The 24297-nt window shown below is 42.2% G+C and overlaps 1 protein-coding gene and 1 long non-coding RNA gene across 2 annotated transcripts; one reads left to right on the plus strand and one right to left on the minus strand.

The window, feature by feature from the left end:
- The first annotated feature begins 1559 nt into the window (after positions 1-1559).
- Positions 1560-19346, plus strand: MUC13 (mucin 13, cell surface associated). Its single transcript, XM_083410010.1, has 12 exons — positions 1560-1689; positions 7467-7901; positions 8689-8811; positions 9123-9229; positions 11576-11634; positions 12348-12502; positions 13781-13915; positions 14377-14494; positions 15080-15117; positions 15923-16010; positions 16547-16793; positions 17765-19346. The coding sequence occupies exons 1-12, from the start codon at positions 1635-1637 to the stop codon at positions 17801-17803; spliced, it is 1599 nt and encodes a 532-aa protein (XP_083266136.1). The 5' UTR covers positions 1560-1634; the 3' UTR covers positions 17804-19346.
- LOC310665456 lies at positions 19195-24205 on the minus strand. The gene is made up of 3 exons (XR_014505480.1): positions 23729-24205; positions 22702-22930; positions 19195-19593 (listed from the first exon to the last, which is right to left on the minus strand). It is a non-coding gene; the product is annotated as an uncharacterized lncRNA (long non-coding RNA).
- Between the last annotated feature and the right edge of the window lie 92 nt (positions 24206-24297).

The raw sequence follows: 24297 nt of genomic DNA on the forward strand, positions 1-24297 counted from the left end.
GATAGCTGCAAAAAATAGTAGAGCTTAGTTTCATAGCAATAAACACCTGCTGCGGTCTGTGAAAGCTTAACCTGAAGATAAAAAACCTGGACTTTAACCACCGGGAAATAATTTGCACAAGAGGCAACATATGGATCAGTGTACATTTTTCTAGGATGTTCATCCGGATTTGAAATTTGTTGCAGCAACTTTAAATTCTTGTTTTACATAGGAGGGTGGTTATGAGACAAAATGACCAAGACTTTGGCAAAATCTTTAGAGAAGTGCTTCCAGGCACAAGCCCTGATATCCCGAGTCCCTTATGCACCCCATAGCACATTCATCTTAGCGGATAGGCACTTCTGACCCAAATGGACCTGCTTCCTTCACTGAAATGGATGGAAGAGCCCTTGCAGGTCGAGAGGCAACAAATGTGCACCAGAATTTCTGCATGTGTTTGGAAAAAAACATCCTACCAGACTCAATATGCTATGGGACAGGGTATAATATTCTTTATCATAATGCTCTAGTGCAGGTATATGCTTTAAAATCTCAAGATACCGTAACTATCTACAGAAATGATTTGTGAACTTCTGCTTTGTTTGCCTGCTACCTAGAATCAACAGGGCCGTGTAACACAGGCTGCGAGTTCAGAAAAAGGCAATAGATTATTTCATTCCTGCTTCTAACTCTTTCTTTTTCTTTATTTCTGCTTGCTGGCTGGTGATTTCAGGACTCAGGGTGAAATTTTACATTGGGCCCTCAATTTTAATCCTTCTTCCCCCGAGTGAATTAGAATAAGATTAAAAATAAATTAAATAAAATCCTTATCATATATGCAGGATAAATTGAGCACATAAGAGGCAAAAGAAAGGAATGTGCCCAAGGTCTGAAAAATCATATAACTTTTACTAACATATCAAATACATGTTTCAAATGTGAAATGTCACACTAATATTGCAATATTAGATTCGCTCAACCCTACTCAGCATAGAAAATGACTTCACTTCCATCCTGCCACCAGTGGTGTAGCGTGGGGGGTGCAGGGGGGCCCGGCCGCACCGGGCGCAACATCTGGGGGTTAGGGTTACGGGGCGCAAATCCACGGTTTAGGGGGCGCAAATCCATGGGTTAGGGGGCGCAAATTACTTGCATTGCCCCGGGTGCTGACAACCCACGCTACGCCACTGCCTGCCACTGAGAGCCTGGAGGAATGCTAGGTGAGCCAGCGGAACTGCTTTTGGTTCCTGCTCCCCCAGCCCTAGGATTGCAGCCTGCAAGCATCAATGCCAATCATAAACAAACAAAGAAAGTCTCTGCTGTACAATCACTATTATACCTGCTTTGTTCTTAAAGTTTTTTTTAAACAACAACAACAAAAACCTAAAATATTGGTATATACTACCAATAAAACAGTATTTAAACCACCATCAATTTGGATGCCTGCTTACATAAGTCTTTGGGAGCATGCGTAATACGTAAACACTATCCCAACATTTAGTAAGGCACCAGCCATAAATTAAGCGATACAATCCATTCACAGTTCTGACGTCAATAAAAAGTTGACCTCTGGACTGGTAACGATGATCTAAAATATACTAACCCGAAGGGGAGAAAACATTTCCTTGTAGGATTAGCAGGGAGCAACTGCAACAATGAAAGGCTGTGTTCTCCTCGCCGTTGTATGGTTTATCTTCTGTATAGAGGCAGGTAAGTGGCAACCTTTTCTCTGAAAGATGGTTAAATACCAGTTATGTGGGTGGGATAAACCCATTGTATTTCTGGGTTCCTTTCCTTCTCTTTAGAAGGACTGAATTTGTCAACTTATGCATTTCAATTATTAATCCATGATATATGAATGGCAGTTGTGGTGATTTGCAATGAAATCCAATTTCTTTCTTCTTTTTTCAGTTAACTGTTTTCAGTTAACTGTAAACCTCTGCAGCTTTAGGCCAGAACTTTGCCTTTTAAGTAACTAGCTAAGCAATCCAAAAGGGTTGTACTTCTGACTATATGGAAATACCCCACCTCAACCCCAGTAGAATAATAATTTATAATAATAATAATGATGATAATAATAATAATAATAATAATAATAATAATAATAATAATTTATTATTTATACCCCGCCCATCTGGCTGGCTGGCTGGGTTTCCCCAGCCACTCTGGGCAGGTTCCATCAAAATAATAAAATACAATAGTCTGTCAAACATTAAAAGCTTCCCTAAACAGGGTTTCCTTCAGATGTCTTCTAAAAGTCTGGTAGTTGGTTTTCTCTTTGACATCTGGTGGGAGGGTGTTCCACAGGGCAGATGCCACTACCAAGAAGGCCCTCTGCATGGTTCCCTGTAACTTGGCTTCTCGCAGCGAGGGAACCGCCAGAAGGCCCTCGGCGCTAGACCTCAGCGTCCGGGAAGAATGTTGGGGGTGGAGACGCTCCTTCAGGTATACTGGACCAAGGCCGTTTAGGGCTTTAAAGGTCAGCACCAACACTTTGAATTGTGCCCGGAAACGTACTGGGAGCCAATGTATGTCTTTCAAGACTAGTGTTATGTGGTCTTGGAGGCCGCTCCCAGTCACCAGTCTAGCTGCTGCATTCTGGATTAGGTGTAGTTTCAGGGTCACCTTCAAAGGTAGCCCCACATAGAGCACATTGCAGTAGTCGAAGCGGGAGATAACCAGAGCATGCACCACTCTGGCAAGACAGTCAGCAGGCAGATAGGGTCTCAGTCTGCGTACCAGATGGAGCTGGTAAACAGCTGCCCTGGAACAGAATTGATCTGCGCCTCCATGGACAGCTGCGAGTCCAGAATGACTCCCAGGCTGCGCACCTGGTCCTTCAGAACCAGGGAGTCCTCCACACCTGCCCGCCTCCTGCCCCCCCAAAACAGTACTTCTGTCTTGTCAGGATTCAACCTCAATCTGTTAGCTGCCATCCATCCTCCAACCGCCTCCAGACACTCACACAGGACCTTCACCGCCTTCACTGGTTCTGATAGGAAAGAGAGGTAGAGCTGGGTGTCAGCCGCATACTGAATTTCTACCCCTGGCTAAACCAGGTGAGGGTAGCCAATGGTTCTCAAACCTTTGGTGAATTAGGGACTTGCAAATTGAGCAGGCTCTTGCAAATTGAGCAGAGGGGACCAATAGTGGGTCCAATGGTCAGGAAGGTGTTTTCTGCACATGATGTAGAGGGGCAGATGGGGTTGTCAGACAGGGAGGGTAGCCCATCTAGGAGAAGGAAAACTCTGATCCTAAACCTCCACTGCCTTATGGGATATCTTCAGAAGAAGAAAAAGCTAAGGAGTGAACCCTACACAAATCCAGAGTGGAGTCTCTAAGCCTTGTATGCCTCCTTCTGGCAACTCCTGCAGCTAAGCTGGTGCCAAACGTATTGCTCTGCTTGTCTTTAGGCTACATCTGCAAAGCCAAGAGGGGGTCTTGTCGTCTGGGCAGCCCAGGACCTCCATATACATGCCCAGGCTTCAGTGCTGCTAATGCAGAGGTGTGACTTCACCACAGGTGGTACATTGCAATGTCTCTCGAGACAGAAGGAAATGAACAATATGTATATAGGCTCCAGTTGTAGCTGCATGCCAACTAGTAACTGCATATGTGACCCCAAGTGACCCCAGATGGTACTGTGCATTGTTATCTGGATTAAAAAGCTACATGCAGTCAGACCTGGAAAATCATCAGAATGCAGATAGGGATGAGAATTTTCACCTGTGGCAGTGATGCATGCAATAGCCTCCTTCTAGGGGTAAATCTCCTTTGCTGGAACAGGTTAACAGTTTACAACAGACACTTCACATCCAGGTTATGTAACAGAACTACTATACTGTGAATGAAGCTTTATCTTTTCATCCAGTTTGAAATTCGGCTTCTCAGGTATTTACATTGTCCAAATTTACTTGACAACAATATTGATGTCAGCTGTTGTGAGTTTCAGTTTTAGAGTTGTAATTTGCATGATGAAAAAGAGAGAAACATTTGTGTAAAAAGGTAAACAAATTTCATGACAACTGACAGTGTTATCTTGCTTCTCCATGTCCTGTCACACTGAGTTGTGAAAAACCTCACAAGGCTGGTTTATAAGACTACAGAGAACTATGCACCTTTCTCTCCAGTCTTTTGTATTTTGATAATAAGTGAATAATTGTTGTAAGCCATTTTGGGGAGAGCTAACTGTGGAAAGGTGGTTAAACTAAACTAACTTAGTGTCAGTCCAGTAAAAATGGCCCATAAGTAAAGACACAGTGGTTCTCAAAGGGTGTGGTGTGCCATAATATGGTATGGTATTAGAATAATTTGGGGGGGATATACAACCAGAAACAGTATCCACACCTTTCTTCAAGAGCATTTCCTATCCTTCTACAGTTAAGGGCTCCAGGAAGCAGAACAACTGGCATACGAAGAGACATTGATTAAATCCGAGCCAGGTGAAAGTAGGAGAGTTTACATTATCCAAAGGTCCCATGGTAATTTTAAGCAGGTGATGCCTGTGTCAATAGAGATGTTTGGTGGGATTCTGCCTTGGGCCTGTGCAGCCTGGCTTCTTCTTAGCTTTCCTCTGCTAGGAAAACTAGAACCTTTGGAAGCAAAGTGCTCTAAGGAAACACTCATACATTGGCAAGGGATCTTTGTTCTCCTGGCAATGTTATATAATAAGCACTTGCGAAATAAAGGTGAAGTCCGCTTCTCCAGACAGTTGCTGAAAGTTATTCTTAGCCACTGAAGTCACATGTGTCTCAATGGATAATACAGGGTCCAGGACAAGGAATACACCCAACTGTATACCTGAATCTTCATGAGAAGTGTAAATCAGCTAACAGGGACCATGGCAGAAAATTCCCGTTTTCGGGTCACTGCCCTGGGATATTTTGTAGACTGCAGTGCCATGAGTTAAATTTCTCCAGATGATCTAAGTGATCTTATAGGTCTATACAGGGGCAGGCAAACTTTCAGACAAGTTGATCCTGAGTTGTTCAGGGTTTATATGTTACTAACATACATTGAATGTAGCCCAGCAACCTTGTTTTATGATAAGAAACCCCATTCATTTCCTTAACAGGAGTAACAAGAAATACAGTTAGAATGTTTACATCATCCTTGTGTGCCAATATCAGTTTGTTTCTAGTTATAAACAGGTATTGTGTGTTTATTAGTCATTCTTCTTAATATGAGTATAATATAATTAGGTGTGGTCTTGCAGAGTCTCTTAACTTTATAGGGAATAAAGTCAGGGCACACTGAGAAAAATGAGTCTTTTTTAATAATAATAATAAATATTGGAAGGAGTCTGGTTTTAATTGCCCCTTTGATAAAATGCGTCACAGTTCACTTGCAAGTCAGACTACTGGTCCACTCAGCTCAGTATTGTCTATAGCAGTGGCTCTCCAGGGTTTCAGAAAAGATCCAATCAGATGCACAGCACAAATGTGATCTTTGATCAGCTTTGCTACTTGATTCTGAGGTGTCAGTTGTGGGTGAGATAACATCTGATCAGTTCTGACTAATGTCATAGTGACACTCTTTTCTCCAGGATACAGAACTTTCTACCATTATTCATTCTTTCATAGCCTTCCATTTTGATTACTGAAATTTACTACTCTTTGTGGAACTGTTCTGATTTGTAACCTGCATCTTGTGCAGAATTCTTAAGTCCAACTTTTATTGGAGGCAGCCTCAGAGCGCGTACAACTCCTTTCCTTACCAGGGGTGTCTGTACTGATGCTGAATTTTATACTGAATCACTGCTGAAAGAACACACTTTACCCTGGATAAAATCACACTGAGAGTCTTGAGTTTAGGAAAATAACATTACGGGATAGTATATTCATTATACTTGATAGGAAAGTTCTTTCTAGCTCAGATGGAAATATACAAGGAGCCATGTTTGCTCTTTGTTCTCAGCAGGAGGGCACACAAAAGATTGCTCCTTTAACAAGCTAAGAATGAAGAAGGAGGAAGTAGGAAATGAGCTGCCTAGCACCTGAGATCAGCACAAGGACAGTCTAGGAAAATTGGAGGTTCTTCTCTATCTAGCCTCTTCATGCAGGTATATTAGCCTATAGTGCAAGCTGAGTTGCACCCCAACATTTTCAACAGCCTGTTGAATGGCTTCCAGGACTAGTTCAACAGGGTGGTTTTATTCTCCAAAGCCGCAACGGTCCTGGGCTCCACATATCTCGAGGAAGGCCACATATTTGCTTCATCTCCTGTGGTACAGTTGGGCAGGCTGTACTTTAGGTCCCATCCTTCTAAACAGGGAGGTTCAACATGTGGCCCAAGGGCTGCATGTGGCCCTTGAAGTCTTTTTAGTGGCCCTCAGCCACTGTGATTTGGGAAGGAGGCATGAGGGCTCTGGCAGGGTCCTCGGGTCCTCCCACCTCCTTCTCAAGGCCTAGTTCGTGCTTTCCCAACTTTAAGAAGCAGGTGAGAGGACTCTAGGACCTGCCAGAGCCTCACACCTCCTTCCCCAAACCCAGCGCCTCGTTTACCTGGCTTTGGAAAGGCAGCACAAGGGCTGGGAGGGGCATGTCAAATTTTGGCACAACAAGGCAGTGTGTGGCTTGGGGGTTCCGTGTCTAAGTACACCTGTGGCGCACTTAGTATGAAAATTTGGGCCAACCTGTTCTAATAGACTAGGTAGAGTAGCTGCTTTGCATGTATCTCTAGGTGGGGCTAGGAAAATGCTGTTACCATTTAGCATAGAGTAGACAATATTGAGCTAGATGCACTAGTGGTCTGATTCAGTATATGCTTCCTATGTTACTGTGTTTTTGTACATCTGTCCTGGGCATGAAATTTTGAAATATAATTTGTAATTGAGTTCTATTTGTTCTCTACATTTTCAAATATTTGGGGGGGGGGTGTTTTTAATTATTTGATAAGTGTTTTGCAGTTTGTGTATTTTAGACTGCTCCACAGTCTTTTTTTTTTTTTAATCATTATTTTGGAGTGAAATATTTTATAAATACATTTTAATTGAAGTACGGTCTGGCTCTTACACATGACAAGGCCTCAGGCTCACTTACCCTCCAGTATTGCACGCAGAGCCTTCAGTGAGAACTGTGGCCGATGTGCATATATATGTACATGAGTAGACCCCACTCTGACAACCTGTCCACTCCTTTTCCTTAGCATATGTATCACATGGAACCAGGGCCTCTTCGTACAGGTGTTTACAGTACAGGTGCTGCCTGTGTGGTGGAAGTCATGCAGGCTTAAGGCCCTCTCCCAGATCCCACTAGAGACAATATGTACGGCCTAAACACTGGACCACAACTGTGAACCAAAACTCCACTATGGCCCAAACAAATGACGCTACATTAATTATTCTAGATTTGAATAAGTGTACTTGCTTATGACACTAGTTCTCTTACTCTTTCTGTGAGTAACTGCTATTTGTTGTTTAGATAGATAGATAGATTAGACGCACAGAGATGTGGTGCTTTTCTCCCCTTTATTTGTTTTACCTTCAGGAGCAGCAAATACCAGAGCATCCACAGAAACACCTAGTGCCTCCATGCCCACAGAAACATCGACTGTCTCCACACCCACAGACAAATCGAATGTCTCCATGCCCACAGACGCATCGAATGTCTCCATGCCCACAGAAGCATCTAGTGTCTCCACGCCCACAGACACATCAAATGTCTCCATGCCCACAGACGCATCGAATGTCTCCATGCCCACAGAAGCACCTAGTGTCTCCACGCCCACAGACACATCAAATGTCTCCATGCCCACAGACGCATCGAATGTCTCCATGCCCACAGAAGCACCTAGTGTCTCCACGCCCACAGACACATCAAATATCTCCATGCCCACAGAAATATCAAGTGTCTCCATGCTCACAAACTCAGCGGATGCTCCAACTTCCTCAACTGCAACTGCAGGAATGGTAACTACACCAGGTAATCATTACACAACTGCTTCCTGGCTTTTTTTTGTTCAAAATAACCAGACACTATCTAAACTGCAAAGCATATTGTATAACAAGATTGTCTGCTTTCACAACAGAATATTTCCCCCTCTTGTCCCCACCCCCAGGCACTGTCAGGAGGTCCTACACACGAGTAGGAGTCTGGCAGAGACACATGCCTGACTGACATGTTCTCTCCCTCCTGGTTGTTCGTTCAGGAGATTCAAAATCTTTCTCCAGCCCGAACATCACAGCGACTGCTACCTTAGAGGCATCAGCACACTTCAGGATCAGCAGAGTATAGGCAGTCAGCGTACAGACTCAGTAGCGCAGCATTTTGGCTAAACTACATTTATTTACATATACACACTCGGAGCATCAAACCTCAGTTCCTTCCTCTTCAGTATCAGACAGCAAAGAGAATGAACAAAGGACAAATGTCCTACATCACGGAAACACAGTAATCCAAACATCCTGTCTCCATCACTTCCCACAATGTGGAATGAAAACATACACCATCATGTGATATAAACAATCCCATGACTGCAACACTGGAAAAGAATCCTAACAGACACATCCCCTAAATCTGCTTGGAGTGTGTGTGTCATACAACTCTTTGGAGAAGATATGAGGGTGGTGACGGGTATGTACAGTGGAGGAGAGAGGAGGAAGCCCCATTGTGCTCTCTCAATGGATCTGGTGGGCTTTATAAGTTCTACTAATATATAATCTATAAGGAGGGGTGGAAATCCTTGTTCTCATTATGGTTTTCATTTTAGAACCCCCTACTTGTGCTGACCAACCATGTGAATACGCTGCTGTGTGTATTGATCTGTTCCAAAGCTTTTCATGCCAATGTCCTTATGGATTTTATTATATGAACACATCAGGTTGCCAGCAAGGTGAGTCATGCATTTATTTATCTCTTGTGTGGCTCTGTTCAAATGAATAGAAATGCTTCTGTTACAATGCTTCTGTTTTAGTGAATGCTGAACATGTCTGAAGAAAACACTAATATGCATCCATTCACCAATGCCTAGCATTCTCTCTCTTTGTTAACACAAATCCTAGAATCATGATTTTTTTTCCTGCTTCTTGTCTAACCCAGGACGATATATCCTTTTCAAAACAAGCATACATTGACAAATTGCAAGTCTAGCATTTTGATTTTCCAGACGTTATATGACTAATATAAGATCCATTGTAATTTTAGGCAAAGTATTTCCAGGAGAATTCATTCTGATGCAACCATATGATCAAGCTATGGAAAATATTCATTCTGAAGTTTATGCAGCTTTGTACCACAATGTCACCAACATTGTAAGTTTCTTTCATTGTATATCCCCTTTGTAATAAACTAATGCTCTACATCTTTTTCTTTTAAAGACATAGGTGCATATAGATATTTCTTGCTATTCATAGATACATCAGAGCGAGTATGATTAAACTGCATAGAGAAAAAGTTCACTGAGGGTGCTTTTTGACATACACATTATAACCAGATTTTGTCTGCATGTGCAGATACTACTTTTATTTAAACTGACATTTTCTCCTATAGATGAGAAACAAGTTTGTGTAATGCAAGCTTACTTAATACCCAGAAAATGCCACTTAATAATTCTATTAAAATGATACTCTTGTCTACAGCCTTGTGATATATCTCAGCTGTTTCCACGCATAAAAAAACTCCTTCGAATTGCCTTCAAATTTGAGGGCCAGTTTGTACCCAATCAAACCTAGTGGTTGTAAGGCAAGACTGATTGGAAGTGGTTATGAAGTTCTAGAAAACAAAGGAAAAGAAGGCGGCCAAGGTCAGGCCCCACAATTCCTTTTAAAGAGCCTGTTGCCCCTTCTCAAGATCTCTCTGGGCCAGGCCAAAGAAGGAAGCCCTGGGAACACTTGATCCCTCTCCTGGCCATGGCAGAGACTGCACTGCCCCACAAGCCAGCTCCCCCTTGGATTATTCACTTGGCGATTGACTTGATTGGAAGAGGTGAGGAAGTTCTGAAATGGTGCAAACCTCACTATCAATTTATACAAGACACCACTGAACATAAATAGGGGAGGAAACTAATCCAATGGGCAGTTCAGATAGGTGTGTAAATATCAGTTTTATTTTTGCACATACATTCTGCTGACATTTTTTAATCATTTAAAACCTTTGTGTGCTTCCAGAGCAGCAGTTCCAAAACTCTTTTCTCTTGATGCACCACTTGTGAGTTGCACGTTGTACAAATTGTAATGCACTGCGCTAGATGCAGTATGATTTTAAATAGTGTTTCCTTGCTTCTTTTATGGTATTGTATTGTCATTTACATTCCATGGAATTCAAACTCTAATACAATAAAACACAATATAAGAAATAAAAGAAGCAATACAAATAAAAGAAACAATATGATATCATTTTAAATCAGTGTATGAGTACATCTGAATGAAGATGAATGGTGGTCCGTTTCTAGAGCTATCATCATAACATCTGTGAGTTACTCAGCAACTCAGTTTGCATTAAGCAAAACCATGGTCAAGCAGGGTTTGTTGTTACATGCAAATGAAGTTTATTCCCAGTTTTCTTCCTACATTGTACATCACATCTGAAAATAAATTTGTAATATGGAGGCAAGAGTGAAAATGAAAGAGTACTGCCTTGGGAAGCATGTAGAAGAATGGGTAATGTGATTGAAGACATACCGTATTTTTTGCTCTATAAGACTCACTTTTTCCCTCCTAAAAAGTAAGGGGAAATGTGTGTACGTCTTATGGAGCGAATGCAGGCTGCGCAGATATCCCAGAAGCCAGAACAGCAAGAGGGATTGCTGCTTTCACTGCACAGCGATCCTTCTTGCTGTTCTGGCTTCTGAGATTCAGAATTTTTTTTTCTTGTTTTCCTCCTCCAACAACTAGTTGCGTCTTGTGGTTGGGTGCGTCTTATAGAGCGAAAAATACGGTAAATATATATTCAACTACTTAGAGCTCCACACCAGTGAGCTCTGTAAATGTTTTATCTTTGCTCACAATGTGTCAGTTGCCATCTTGTAAGAAGTGGTTTGCTGGCTAGGGTAGAGCCTCTACACTACATTCCTGGTAGTTGTTTACTGCAAGCAGTAGTATAGTGTTCTCGGGCTGCAGGGGGTTGAAGACCCATCGCTCGTTCTGTAGCAGGCTCCCTGCCTCCAGCACCCTAGAGGTGCCCAGGCAGCATGAAAGAGGAACTTTTAAGCTACTGTTAGTTCCAAAAACTAAGCATTCAAGAACACTTAAAACACAAGGTGCTTCTGCTTCAAGAGATTGGTGTGCAAGTTCTAAATAAAACCTACAGTCTAAAAAATTTAAAATTTAGATCAAAACACCAGACTATAGAAACACTCAAACAATGTTCAGAGTCCAAATGCCTTCTAAAATAAAAACCATTTTAACCTGAAACTTTGCAGAGACTGTGCCTGCCAGATTTCTAATGAGAGGGAGTTCCATAGAGTTGTGCCTACTGCATTGGAGGCAAGACTCATTACTGACACGACTCACAAGTTGTGCTTCTGGTCCATGGGAGACCTCTGAGAAATAGGGGACTGCTTTGGGATTCAGTTTTGCACTTGTCATTTTCCCCTCATCTGTTTTTCTATGTTTTCTGCCTCCTTTAAACTGATCCTTATTTTTATTCATGTTTTACAGTTCAGTGAAATATTCAAAGATGAGAAAAGTTACCAAGAAACAATCATTATAAGCATAAAGTAAGTATGGCAAGTTTAATATATACATAGCCTGTAGGGTCTTCAACAAAATGTTGCAGTGTAGAATGTTCCTAGTTAGGATTCCAGCTCATGCCCTTTTCAATGATATGCCTTTCTGTCCCTCCCCACCCCCACCCCCGGGTTTTCTGGTTTTCTACCTCGGACTGTCAGCCAGCATTCTGAGACCAGTAAGCATGCTTAGTCTTCATCAGACTCTCCACCGCCCCGCAATTAGGGTTCTTTTTCTAAACATTTGTTTTGCACTTTTGCAAATCTTGGGAGTTTCCCTTATCCTGCAGATACCTCCCTCTTGGGCATAGATGGTGTCATCATTTTGGCTACATAAGGAGCCACACTTGGAAGAATCAAGTTTGCTAGTATTCTAGAGCAGTGGTTCCCAAATAGCTAATTACTGAGGACCCCCATTTTTCAAAAGCCCAGCCACCGACTCTCTACTTTTGAAAATTTTGGTAACTCTATGGTAGTTACCTGGGCAAAGCAATTTTTTGAACAAAATGTGGGGTAGCCCCTCATAAGGCATCATCTAATGAATAATACGTTAGGTCACTTAGCTGGTGTCTACAATAGTGTTTGGGTGGACCAAGGGCATAAGGCACCCATATATATACGTGTGTGTGTGTGTGTGTGTGTGTACACACACACAGAGTATATTGCTAACGTATGTCTAAGATGTGTATGTATATACATTTCAGACCATCTACACAAGCATCAAAAAGGCTGAGTAAGGCTAAAGCCACAAGCAACGTCAACATTACGTTAATCAATTTGTTTGATATAAACACAAAAGTAACACCTCAAGTATGGATGGAGAAGGTTAATAGTTCAAATGCCATCAAGTTTGATCGGAGTAAGTACTGTACTCTTTTCAGAATCCTTACATGATCCTACACCAGTGTTATTACTAAGTAGTCTATAAAGAAATCCCTATCTTCCTGTTGGTTGGGATAAAGTAATTGTACTGTTTCTGACAGTTACACAATTATACTGCTGCTGCTCCCTATAGATAAGTTTTTGCACCCCAGAACCCCAGTTGCTGCTGTTCTATAATTCCCAATAGCATGCCAATGCTGTTCTCAAGCCAAGACTTTCTGTGACAGAACCTGTTTGCTGTCTAAATTATTACTATGTTAATAGTAGTTTTTAGTGGGTGTGTATGTGAGGGACGCGGGTGGCACTGTGGGTAAAACCTCAGCGCCTAGGACTTGCCGATCGCATGGTCGGTGGTTCGAATCCCCACGGCGGGGTGCGCTCCCGTTGCTCGGTATCTTTCCCATACTTTCACTCCCAAAACGGTATATTGTTAGATGTTTTACCTGAGGTTTGGAGGACAAATAATTAACATAGTGACAGGCCAAGGAACAGTAAACAGGATGAAGGCATCTACTGGAACAATGTCTTTCACACATTGGTGTGTGGTCAGACCTTGCTAGCTCCAAGACAGGGTGCACACTGGGCCCTGATGAGATGCAGGTACATGTTCAGAAAAGCAATCAAAATGGCCACATCTGTGCCAGAGGGCAGGCACTGAATCAGATGGATGAGGATCAAAGAGCCAGAGGCAAATGCAAGGTCATAGCCAGGAGAGTAGACAGACTACAAGTTGCTCAGGCTGATAAACTGGCTCGGCAGCCAATGGTTTATTCCAATTTGCTTGACAAGTGAAGCTCAGAGGGTACTCCTTTCCAAAATACAGCCTAACTTGCTTGCTGCCTTAGAGCACAGAAAATACTGGAGACTAATTGCTAGTGACCAAAGTTTGAAGCACCCTGCTTGCTGCTTTACATTCATGCAGATGCTGTGTACATGAGCTCTAGAGGCTCTGCCCACCACAGCTGTAGGCAGTAGCAGTCAACAGGACAGCACTGCTCACCGGGCATCCTAACACTGAGTGTCACTGACCATTCCTGAGACGGGAAGATAGTAAGGATATTAGGAGGCCAGGTGAGCAATGCCACTCCACACACCCCCTGACCACCAACTGCTACTGACTGAAGACACATGTGCCAGCTGCCCTTGTTAATTGCTTCCTTCCTTGAAATAATCCGCTGTTAAGCTGTGCTTAACATATAGAAATAACTGTTGCTTAAACTGATGTTGCTCTCTCTGCTGTTGCACTCCGTATTAGATCTATCACAGTGTGCTGTTTACGGCTGTGATGGAAAAACTACAATATGCAGTGACACAAACAGTGATTCTCATCCTACCTGTGAATGTCGTCCAAGTCTTGCCAAGATGAACCCTGAGGACAAAGCTTGTTTACGTAAGGCCTTATCACAGATGTGTGCGCTTTCTTTCTCACCCTTCTCGTCTCTGCTTTCAGCCGTCATTTGGCTCCTTCAGACTACCTATTTATTGAGCATCCATCCCGAATTGCACCCACCCTGAATATTTTATCCCATAGCATTTCTCTTACTTTCCCCATTCCCTTCCTTTATGTATGGGGTTTATAGCTGAATTTACAAAGCTGTTTATTTCGTCTTCCCAATTTCGCCCTACATATTCATTTCCAGTGGAGTATAGCAGAAATTGAGCTCTCCTTTCCTTGTCATTTGCTTCCACAAAAAAATAAAATAAATGTTTGCATCCCGCTTAACCTGGAAATGTTTTGCACTGTAATTTTCCTGCCACATATTTTGTGTTTGTGCAGCAAGTACTTTTGACTTCCATTGGTACGGTACAATGCTATATTTGACTATCTCTCGTTTTCCACTTTCAATGCAGTTTGTAAGTCCACTGAGTGCTCTCCAGAAAAGAATCAACACTGTGTTATGACAGCGGAAAACGTTCCAGAGTGTCGGTGTCAGTCTGGTTTCCAAAAAGAGGGTGACAAATGTCAGGAGTAAGTAAGAGGCAAATGGAAGAGGGGGTATTTTACTGTGCTTCTCCCTGGTCTTTCCCAAAGCAGGAGTGGGAAATCTCAGGCCCATAGACCAAATGCAGCTGTTTAGGTCTTTCTGTCTGACCCTCGGGAATCTGCCCAGGCCATACCTGTCCCCAAAGAACGTCTCTTGCTCCTCCCACTTTTTGCTTCTGGCTCTGCCTGCCACTGGCATGTGGGATGAAGCCTTTGAACTGGAAATGATTCTCTACTCCTGCTCTCAGTCCTTTTGCTACAGGGAGGATAAAGATGTGAAGGCACGGGGTTGTGCTGAGGACCCCCCCCCCATTTTTCCATTCCCCCCAATTTGTTACTGAAAGAAAAAAAATGGGGGGCATGGAAAATTGGAGGGGGGTTAATTAGAGTGGCAGTGGCCGCTTGAGGCTGTGATGGCCAGAAAAGGTCATTTGGGCTATAGAAAGACTAGTGTGTCAGTCCCTCTGTTCTATTTCTTCTTGGTAGTTACTATCACCATATGGACAATCCCCATATAGTTTGGATGTCATGTACAATAGTCACTTTGTGTAACTTTTTCTTTGTTTTTAGGTGTGCTTTTGGCTACTCTGGGGAAGACTGTAAAGAAGGTAAGCATGAATTTGGGGTGGTTTTTATATAAAGCCCAGAGCCATTATCGGCAAGTTGAGCAGAGTCCATAGTAACAGAATTAGGACAATGAATTCACAGCGATAAATATACCTTTAATTTAATTCAGTTTGTGTTTAAAGGCAAACTTACTGAAATTGCATGCGTCAAAACAATACATGAACTAAAACACAGCTATCCTTCAAAATTCACACTTCTCCCAATTTTGCAGTGATGTTTTTCAGCTTAGTAATGTGTACAATAACACATGCATTAGAGTAAATTGTACATATAAATGCCTATGTCAGAGAAAATAACATACAAATATGCATTATATTGAGGAAAATAGCTTGCAAAAATGTGTACATTGGTCAAAACTGCATACAAAATCCTGTTCATTAGGATAATTTTACACTAAAATGCCCAATAATGTTCATAATTAGATTTTTGAAATCCCACACAAATTGCTGGAAATATGTGGAGAGGAGAATGGAATTTAAGATTGGAAAAATGAGAACCTGAGAGAACTGAAAGTTGACGGATTTGTCCCTCCCTACTTCTGAATAGCTGAATGTTTTCATCTTATAAAACATGTTATGTATATTGCAAGAGGGTCATGTGTGCAATTAAATAAAATAAACAACTACCTGACTCTCTGAAGACATCTGAAAGCCCTGTTCAGGGAAGCTTTTCTGTTTGATGTCATATTGTGTTTTAATTTGTTGGAAGCTGCCCAGAATGACTGGGGTAACCCAGTCAGAAGGGTGGCATATAAATAACAAATTATCATCATCATTCTCTTTTCAGTTTACCTGGCAGCCCTCGTAGGAGTATCTGTTGCGTGTGGAGTTGTTATTATAGTCTTAATTGGAGTGCTCATCTACAAAGTAATCAGGTACAAATGACGGCTCTTTGAGTTGTCTGAATATGCATAACGGTAAAGTTTAGAACACTGGGTGGCCACTTGAGTCTAACTTAAGGTTACCAGACGTCCCCGTTTCCTGGGGACAGTCCCCGGATTTACAAATCAGTCCCCATACAAAATCCATTGAAGTTGAAAAGTGTCGCTGGATTCATTGAAAAAAATCTGGTAACTTTAGTCTAACTTTCCCTATTGAATTTGTATCAAAATGCTGTAAGAGAACAACTTGGGCTTCCTGATGGACACAGGCCTACTCCTGTATCCCCAGTAGCAGCTGTCGCCAAAAATATTCATTTATCATCTTAAACTGATACACTCAGCTGCACCCTGCCTGGCCATTGTTTTGCGGGGCAGCACTATTTGTGATTATTCATTATCACTCATTTCAGGGAAGTGTCCAATTTGCATTTTGGGGAATACAGGAAGGCTAATCAGGGTATGGAAAAGACCAAGATGTGTTCACCTTTTCCTTCCTTCCTTCCTTCCTTCCTTCCTTCCTTCCTTCCTAGAAGAAATAAAGAGCCTTCACTTGAAAGAAGGAGCTTACTACAAAATGATTATTCAACCACAAGAGAAACTCCTGGAAATGGCTCTTACAGCAACCCTGATGTAAAGCAGAGGATGTTCCCAAGAGTCCAAGCTGGAAATCCTGCAGAGGCAACCAGCACAACCACAGCTAACCAAGGAGGCAATTTCCGTGAAGCAGGCGCAGCAAACAAGGCTTATGTTCCTGAGCGGGACTATGATGACGACAATGTAAGTGGCTGCTTTAGGAGAGATTCATGCTGCTCATTTCTAGCGCACTGTTGTGCCTTTCACAGTTCTGGATTATTATTATTATTACTACGGCTACTACAATTCCTTTCTGTACTATTTTTCAGCACAAAAGTCCCTGCAGCGGGGAAAAACCTATTACAACAAAATATACAATAGAGTGAAATAAGTTGCCATAAATCAATCAGTAGGTAAAACAATATAAGATAGCAAATCTACAACATAGGGGGGGGGGGAGAAAAACTTCACAAGCTAGAAGAATTAAGGGTGCTCTCACCCATCTACCCACCCTAAACATTTGCCCATTGATTCAGGTTATTTTGTAAACTGCTTAGAAACTATCTCCCCCTTTTCCCCAAGCTGCAATATCCCATCTCCTTGAGCTGTTTAGCTATTGCTGGAACCTGAGTGATGGCTACAAGAACTACAATATCTTCTCACTTTTTCCACTGTTGCTTGGACATTTGCTTTTCATGCAATGAGTCAAAGAAAAAAGCCAGAGGGTTAGCAGCTCTTGCTCTGGAACCCTGGAATGGTTGACAGCATTTGTAACTGGGAACTGAACTCTAATGGGAAACTCAACACCCAGCTTCCTTAGAGCACTGATCCCCTGGACAGATTCCTGCCTTGCCTTGCCTTGCCTCTAATATTGGCTCCTGCTGTGGGACACCTAGTGAATTTGGATAACTAGTGTTGAACATTGCAGTTCAGGTAACAGGGGAGATAATCTTAATAACACAATTATAGCAATAAAAGTGATACTTAATGAAGTATTTGTGGCTTGTTAGCACAGAACTAACTTTTAGCTTTTAAATGGTAGAGGTGTGACTAGTGGAAGGAGACAGAACAAGCATGTTTTGTAATATATATGGCTAGGCAACAGAACTCTTGTGACTGCATCTATACCTGTTAAATTATTTTCCTTTTTTTTTTTTTTTTACATTGTTTAATAGAATCACTGGCTTGAAATGTCATCAAGAGACAGATTCTGAGTCCAGCCATAAGAGACTGCGGATGTTTGTGAATGTGAGCATTACTTTGTGACACTGCTGTTTGGTAATTAGAGTGCTCACAATACAGAAGAAGAATCCTGTTAATCACTTCTGAAGGATCGACATGCCACCTAAATGGCACTAGCTCTAGTCTCAGTCCGGAAAAAGGCTGATTCGTTTCTTCTTGTCTTTTTTTAAAAGGATTATTTTTTTTAGTATTGTTTTCAACAAATATTACCTGTATCTCTGCCTTAGAAACTAGGTGAACAGTCCAGGCAATGCAAGTCGGTGACGTGACCTCTGTAATGTACCATTAATCCTTTTAACTCGGTATATATCTCCAGCAGCATGCTTAAGCACAACGCCCCCCTTTTAAAATCATTTTGTAAATAAATTTATTTGCAATACCCTGTGTTGTCATTGCTACCTCTCTAGGGTAAACATGCTACACAGTGGTTTTTTATTGGTCAGTGCTAGCCTCCCCCAAAGTAGGGAAGGTGTTCATGACCAAGCCAAGCCTATCAGTGTGTGTGGGTGAACTGTCCTCAATAAAGATCCCAAGAGTAGTATTACCAGTTCCCCAAAGTTAGCTGTTAACTCTGGAATCTACACAGCACAGTGTGTGTACTTGTATCTGCATCGATCAGTTGCTGATGGTTTGTAGGCAGATATCACTGGCCCCTAGAAGCCTGGCTCCAACAGGGCCTGAATGACAACTTGTTCTTGGCCTGCTATAGAAATGCTCATGTCTTTGTAGATTACTTGATGACTCTTAATTATGACGCACAGATGTAATCAAGTGTCAGTCATGCTTTCCCTAAGAAACTGTTTAAAGTTGTTTACTTGCTATAAGTGTTTAAATAAAAGCATGTAATACGTGACCACAGTTATTTTATGTCAAGTTGTTCTTATCCAAAAAATGCAGAAATTGCTTTGCAAAAATTATGAACAGCCACAAGATGGCGCTCTCTCATTAACTATAACTCTAGTTAACAAACTTGAGTTCCAGTGTTCCTGAAACTTTTGGTGCAAGGATACCATTTTCTCATGGAATAAACATAGCTTCTTATGATGCACAGCCCCCAAAACAGATCCTCCAAGTGTCCCTCTTTTCCAGGGACGGTCCGGGATTTACAGAAGCCTGATTTGAGCCCGGAATTTCCCGCTTTTCCTTAGTTCGTCCCTATTTTCATCGGAGAAATGTTGACAGATATGGAATGGAATGTACCTGTTTTCATCAGAGAAGTGTTGGAGGGTATGGCTACAAGAGTCTTACTTTTGCTACCTATACATCCAAATCACCGCACCTGAAATCATGCCCATAATGAGTTCACTTTTACTATGGCTGCTGAGTTGTCTTCCTCTGCTCTGTTTTGAAAGTGAACTTTTTGATCCTGTATTTGTATTGCATTAATAGTATTTCCTGTATCTTATTTATTTGTAAGTATGAATTATTCTTGTTCTTCTTTTTACCTTGCAAGCTACCTGGAGACCTTCTGTTGTAGTGTGGCCAGCCAATAAATAAATAAATATTTAAATGCTGGCTTTGTTGTCCTTTTTTTGACTTTGCTAGTCCACAAACTGGGTTGTGGGGTCCAGGAATGATTACACCACCTATTGTTTCCTCATATTCAAATAGTCTTACAGTGACATGGTTTGAGTACAGAAACCAAATCGAAGACCCAGCCAGCACAAGTGTTTTCTTGAGATACTTGATCAGGAAAGCTGAAGAACGGGACAATCAGATGCCACTACAAACTCCCACCATGGTTCACCTCTCCTTTCATGCCCTTGTAAAAGAAATTAAAATGAAATCCAAATTACATTAAAATCCAAATACTGCAATAACTACATGTAAATGAAGCCCATTTTTGAATCATTTGTTTTGAGTTCATAATTGCATTTCTTAGTGCAAAGTTGCCTTTCTTTTTACCACAAAATACAGTCAACCTTAAGGGACGCGGGTGGCGCTGTGGGTTAAATCACAGAGCCTAGGACTTGCCAATCAGAAGGTCAGCGGTTTGAATCCCTGCGATGGGATGAGCTCCCATTGTTTGGTCCCTGCTCCTGCAGGGAACCTAGAAGTTCGAAAGCACGTCAAAGTGCAAGTAGATAAATAGGTCCCGCTCTGGCGGGAAGGTAAACGGTGTTTCCGTGCACTGCTCTGTTCACCAAAAGCAGCTTAGTCATGCTGGCCACATGACCCAGAAACTGTACGCCGGCTCCCTCGGCCAATAAAGTGAGATGAGCGTCGCAATCCCAGAGTCGGTCACGACTGGACCTAATGGTCAGGGGTCCCTTTACCTTTACAGTCAGCCTTATATTCATAACCAAAAGCAGACTATCGCCTCAAATACACCAGTTTTCTAGACTATGCAGGTGACTTGCATCTTACAGGGAAAACTCCTGGAAGGGCCTTCTGAAATCTTGCAAGAGCCCTCATGCAACCTTCCCAGAGCCCAGTGAGAAGGACGAGGGGCTTAAAAACCTTGCATAGCGCAAGGCAAGGCCCTCTCAGCACCGACATTGGACAGGTAGAGATGGCCATGTGGGCCCATTCTGGGGGGTTGTTCTGGCTTTATGTGATTTTGCTTATATGTGCTGTTAAAAATATATAGAATTATATAGAAAAATGCACGGACTTGTTTGTAGATACTGCTGATCATTTTAAACTACTAGGTTCAGCAACAATATATTTTCTGCTAGTTCTGCACATAAGTTACTATTATACTGTTCCTGATATATTAAAGGCATCTGCCCCAAAGCCCTGTATTTCAAGCCCTGCCTTGTACATCACTTTTGCTGGAACCTGCCTACAAAACCACAGCCGTGCCACATTTCCACAGCATCCCAGTGGAACCGTCCAGTTTTAATGCATCTGCCCAAGATCAGCTTTCTGTTCTCCTTCCCAACAGCTATCGTGTTTGTAAAGACAAATGGCTCGTTTTAAGTGCTGGCATGTGCAGGAATGCGAGAAGTTCTCACAATGCTTCTCTGGCAGCTGCTCCCAGCTTCCTGCTGAATCCTCCAGAGTAACAACAACATGCATGCTGGTTGGCCCCCATCACTGGGGGCAATTAGGAAGGATTTATTTGAAGATCTCTAGGGAATCTCAGCTCAGGCCACACAGAATGTTGCCCATAAGAACATACCATCTCCTTAGCCATCAATAGGGACCTGGCAGCTGGCCCTCCCGATACGAGTATTTTTAATTTGGCTATAGCAGCAAAAAGTAGAAGCAAGGCCCATGGGCCTGTGGTACATAGGACAGAACAAAAAAGCACAGTGGAAATTTGCCACCTCGTTGTCAAGTGGTAAATTGTGTGTGTGTTTTAGGGGAGATGGGGGTGGTGTTGATTTTGGAGGTCATAGGCCTGACATTTCCCCAACAGTTTCTGTTTTTTCATATGGTTTCTGAGAATATGCTTACTACTTTTTTCTAATTCCAAAGAATGTCTCTTCCTCAAATACCTGTGATCCTTACAAAAACACACACATATGAAGCCATACAAAAGTGCTATGCCGTGCAATGCTATATATGCCTACTCAGAAGTAATCCCCATTTAGTTCAATGGGACTTATTGCCAGCTAGGTGTGGATAGGATCAAAGCCTTAATCTCTTTTTCAAATAATTTCTCCCAAATGCCTAATTAAAAACTTGCAACAGCCCTCTTCCTCCAAGCATATTGTTTTCTGTGATTTTTTTTTTTTTGAGGCAATTTACACATGGTTGAACTGAAACTCTTCCATTTTTCATATGATTCATTTGCAGCCACGTTGGTCTTAACACAGAGGGAGAAAGCAATATATGTATGATGGAAGTGAGAGATCGGCTAACTGAGCCAACGATGCAAGCACTGGGAGTATTCATGTTTGTCTTTCTTGACAAACAAGATGATTAAACTGCTGTTGAAGAGCCATCCATGTTAAGTTAAAGGATTGGCTTAAAGCCACAAGCTTGTTTTAAAAAACACCCAAAACCCTCCACCCTCCATATATCATCACGCAGCACAGAATGATTTCCATTGCATCTTGGCATTCTACGTTAAGGACCAGCAACTCATAAAACTGGTTCGTGAACAGTGGGAGAGATGCTGAGATCTGCATGACACTTACTGCACTTCAGTGAGGTGTATGTCCATCAGCATCATATTAATTCATCCTTTGACGGGCAGCTTCCTAGCTTGCTTAGCCTAAGAGAAGAGCCTGGTGCTCAAATTACAGGAAGGGCAGAGGAACAGCTACTTTTCTGCCAGCTACTGTTTTTAGACAGCGGCTGGGACATGATATGACTAAACCTGGGCGGGTGAGAGGGGCACAGACCAGGAGGGGAGGGGCTCGTGCATTTTATTATTATCTTTCCCCTATAATTCTTGTCCAAAATGTTTCACAATGTAAAATATGTATCCCAATGCTTAAGGAAGACTAGAAAAGGATGGGGTAGGGAGATTACTTTTAAATTGCAAGCTAACCTAAGAATATTTGCTAGGCTATTTCATTTATTTATTTATTCAGTAGATTCACATCCTGCCTTTTGAATCAAAGCCACCAACGACACTTATAAAATACATGAGATAGACCAAGTAGCACATGACCAGGCTACAAACAAAACAACACAACACAACCAGCTGCGCTGGAGGTAAGAAGCCACTCCTTATACTGTGTCATACAAATGGTCCATCTAGCCCAGTGCTGTCTACACTAAGGTTTCCCAAACTTGGGTCTCCGTCTGTTTTTGGACTACAACTCCCATCATCCATAGCTAGCAGGACCAGTGGTCATGGACAATGGGAATTGTAGTACAAAAACAGCTGGAGATCCAAGTTTGGGAAACCCTGGTCTATACTAACTGACAGCGGCTTTCCACAGTTTCAGGCAGCAGGCTTCCTCAGCCTTACCTGGAGATGCTGGGGAACGGAACTGGGACGTTCTGAATGTGAAGCAGTTGCTCTGCTCCTGAACTATGTCCCTTTTCCATGAGCAGGAGCTGGCAGTGGATGTTCCTTTCTATAAAACTGTTGCTATAAGTTGGCCCTGGAGCTGGGTGTGGAAAGAAGGCAGTCTGACTGGAACAGGCTCTTCACCTGCTGCCTCGTTCCCTTCTTCCTTCCCACCCAACTGAACCACCTGAAATAAATCCATCAATAAATGCAATGTAAAAAAATGTAGGTCCTTGGTAAAACAGGCAGAAGAGCAGCAAGAAAAGGAGAAAGAGCAAAATACTTGGTTATTACATAAGGAATTATTACATGTTTCCAGTTTGTGATTTAAATAGCATGGGGCAATCAGCAATTAGCTGCTGTTTTTAGTTAGTAAGCAAATGGCTTTTAGATTTTGCACTTATCAGCAAACTAGAGATTAACCAATAAAATGAGTTATTCTGCAGCTGCAGTCCTAGGCACACTTACTAGGGGGTAAGTCCTATTGAACACAATAGGGCTTACTTCCAAGTAAACACGCACAGCAAATCATCTTTTGTGTTATCAGCAGAAATAGCTATTGGGCTTGTCCCAAGAGAATTAACTGGACTAGATACATCAGGAATTACTGGACTAGATACATCAGGACATATCTTCCTATATGTCCCCCCCCCCCCCATGTAAGGATTGCAAGGCTCACAGCAATAAGTCTAGCAGAGTCAAAATTATAGGACAGTTGTTTGTCTTCTAAGTGTGAACAACAAGAGACTCGTGGCACCCTAAAAACCAATGTCTGCCTGGCAGTTGATGAGCTGGGCTAACCAATGTGGAGCTCTCCAGATGTTTCAGATTACAACTCTCATCAGCCCCAGCTGGCATGGCCAATCAGCAGGAATGATGGGAGCTGGACCTTGTTGGCTATTGCTGATAGAGCATATACCACACCATAAGCAAGGGCAGCTTAAGAATATGTGAAGAGCAGGGCTTTTTTAAAGCTGGAACTCACCCAAACTCAGTTCTGGCACCTCTCAGGTGGGCGCCATTGCCATTATAAGAGAACAAGGGAGGCATTCATGGTGAGTTCTGGCACCTCTTTTTCTAAAAGAGGAGCAGTGGTGATTAATAGAATACATGCACTCTACCTGATCTTTCATTTTAAGTTCGCATAATCTCTAGTAGGGGCCAATTTTACTTATATTTGATAGCTGCAGTACGTCACAAAATTTCTTTCCCCCCTCTTATTCTTTGCATGCTTCCCAATTTAGTACCAATCATGACCAGACCAGACCAGAGCAGTTCACAGCCAGAAAGAGTAGGCAATAAGCTTTAACTACTTGTCATGCGAGTGTGAAGTCATTTATCCAATGTGTACAGGTATGCACTGACGGATCAGAGACACTCGGGAGCTGTTGTGTCTGCTGAGGAGCTGAGCTATTTTTGAAACGGCACACTCATTTCTCTCTAGGGGACTGGGAGAAGATCTGTGCAGTAATTGGTAATTATAGAGTTAAATATTGTCTCCAGTTATTATGGGTTGGAGCTAAAGGATCCACCCTTCAGCTTGTTTTTACTTTC

This window comes from Podarcis tiliguerta (assembly GCF_965153285.1).
Source record: "Podarcis tiliguerta genome assembly, chromosome: 1".
In the NCBI taxonomy this organism is placed as follows: Eukaryota; Metazoa; Chordata; class Lepidosauria; order Squamata; family Lacertidae; genus Podarcis; species Podarcis tiliguerta.

Excerpts from the sequence above, each read along its gene's own strand:
- MUC13 (XM_083410010.1), top strand. The coding sequence starts at position 1,635 with ATGAAAGGCTGTGTTCTCCTCGCCGTTGTATGGTTTATCTTCTGTATA. Across the intron at positions 1,690-7,466 it reads TATCTTCTGTATAGAGGCAG|GAGCAGCAAATACCAGAGCA; the intron begins GTAAGTGGCAAC and ends TTTTACCTTCAG. Across the intron at positions 7,902-8,688 it reads AGGAATGGTAACTACACCAG|AACCCCCTACTTGTGCTGAC; the intron begins GTAATCATTACA and ends TTTTCATTTTAG.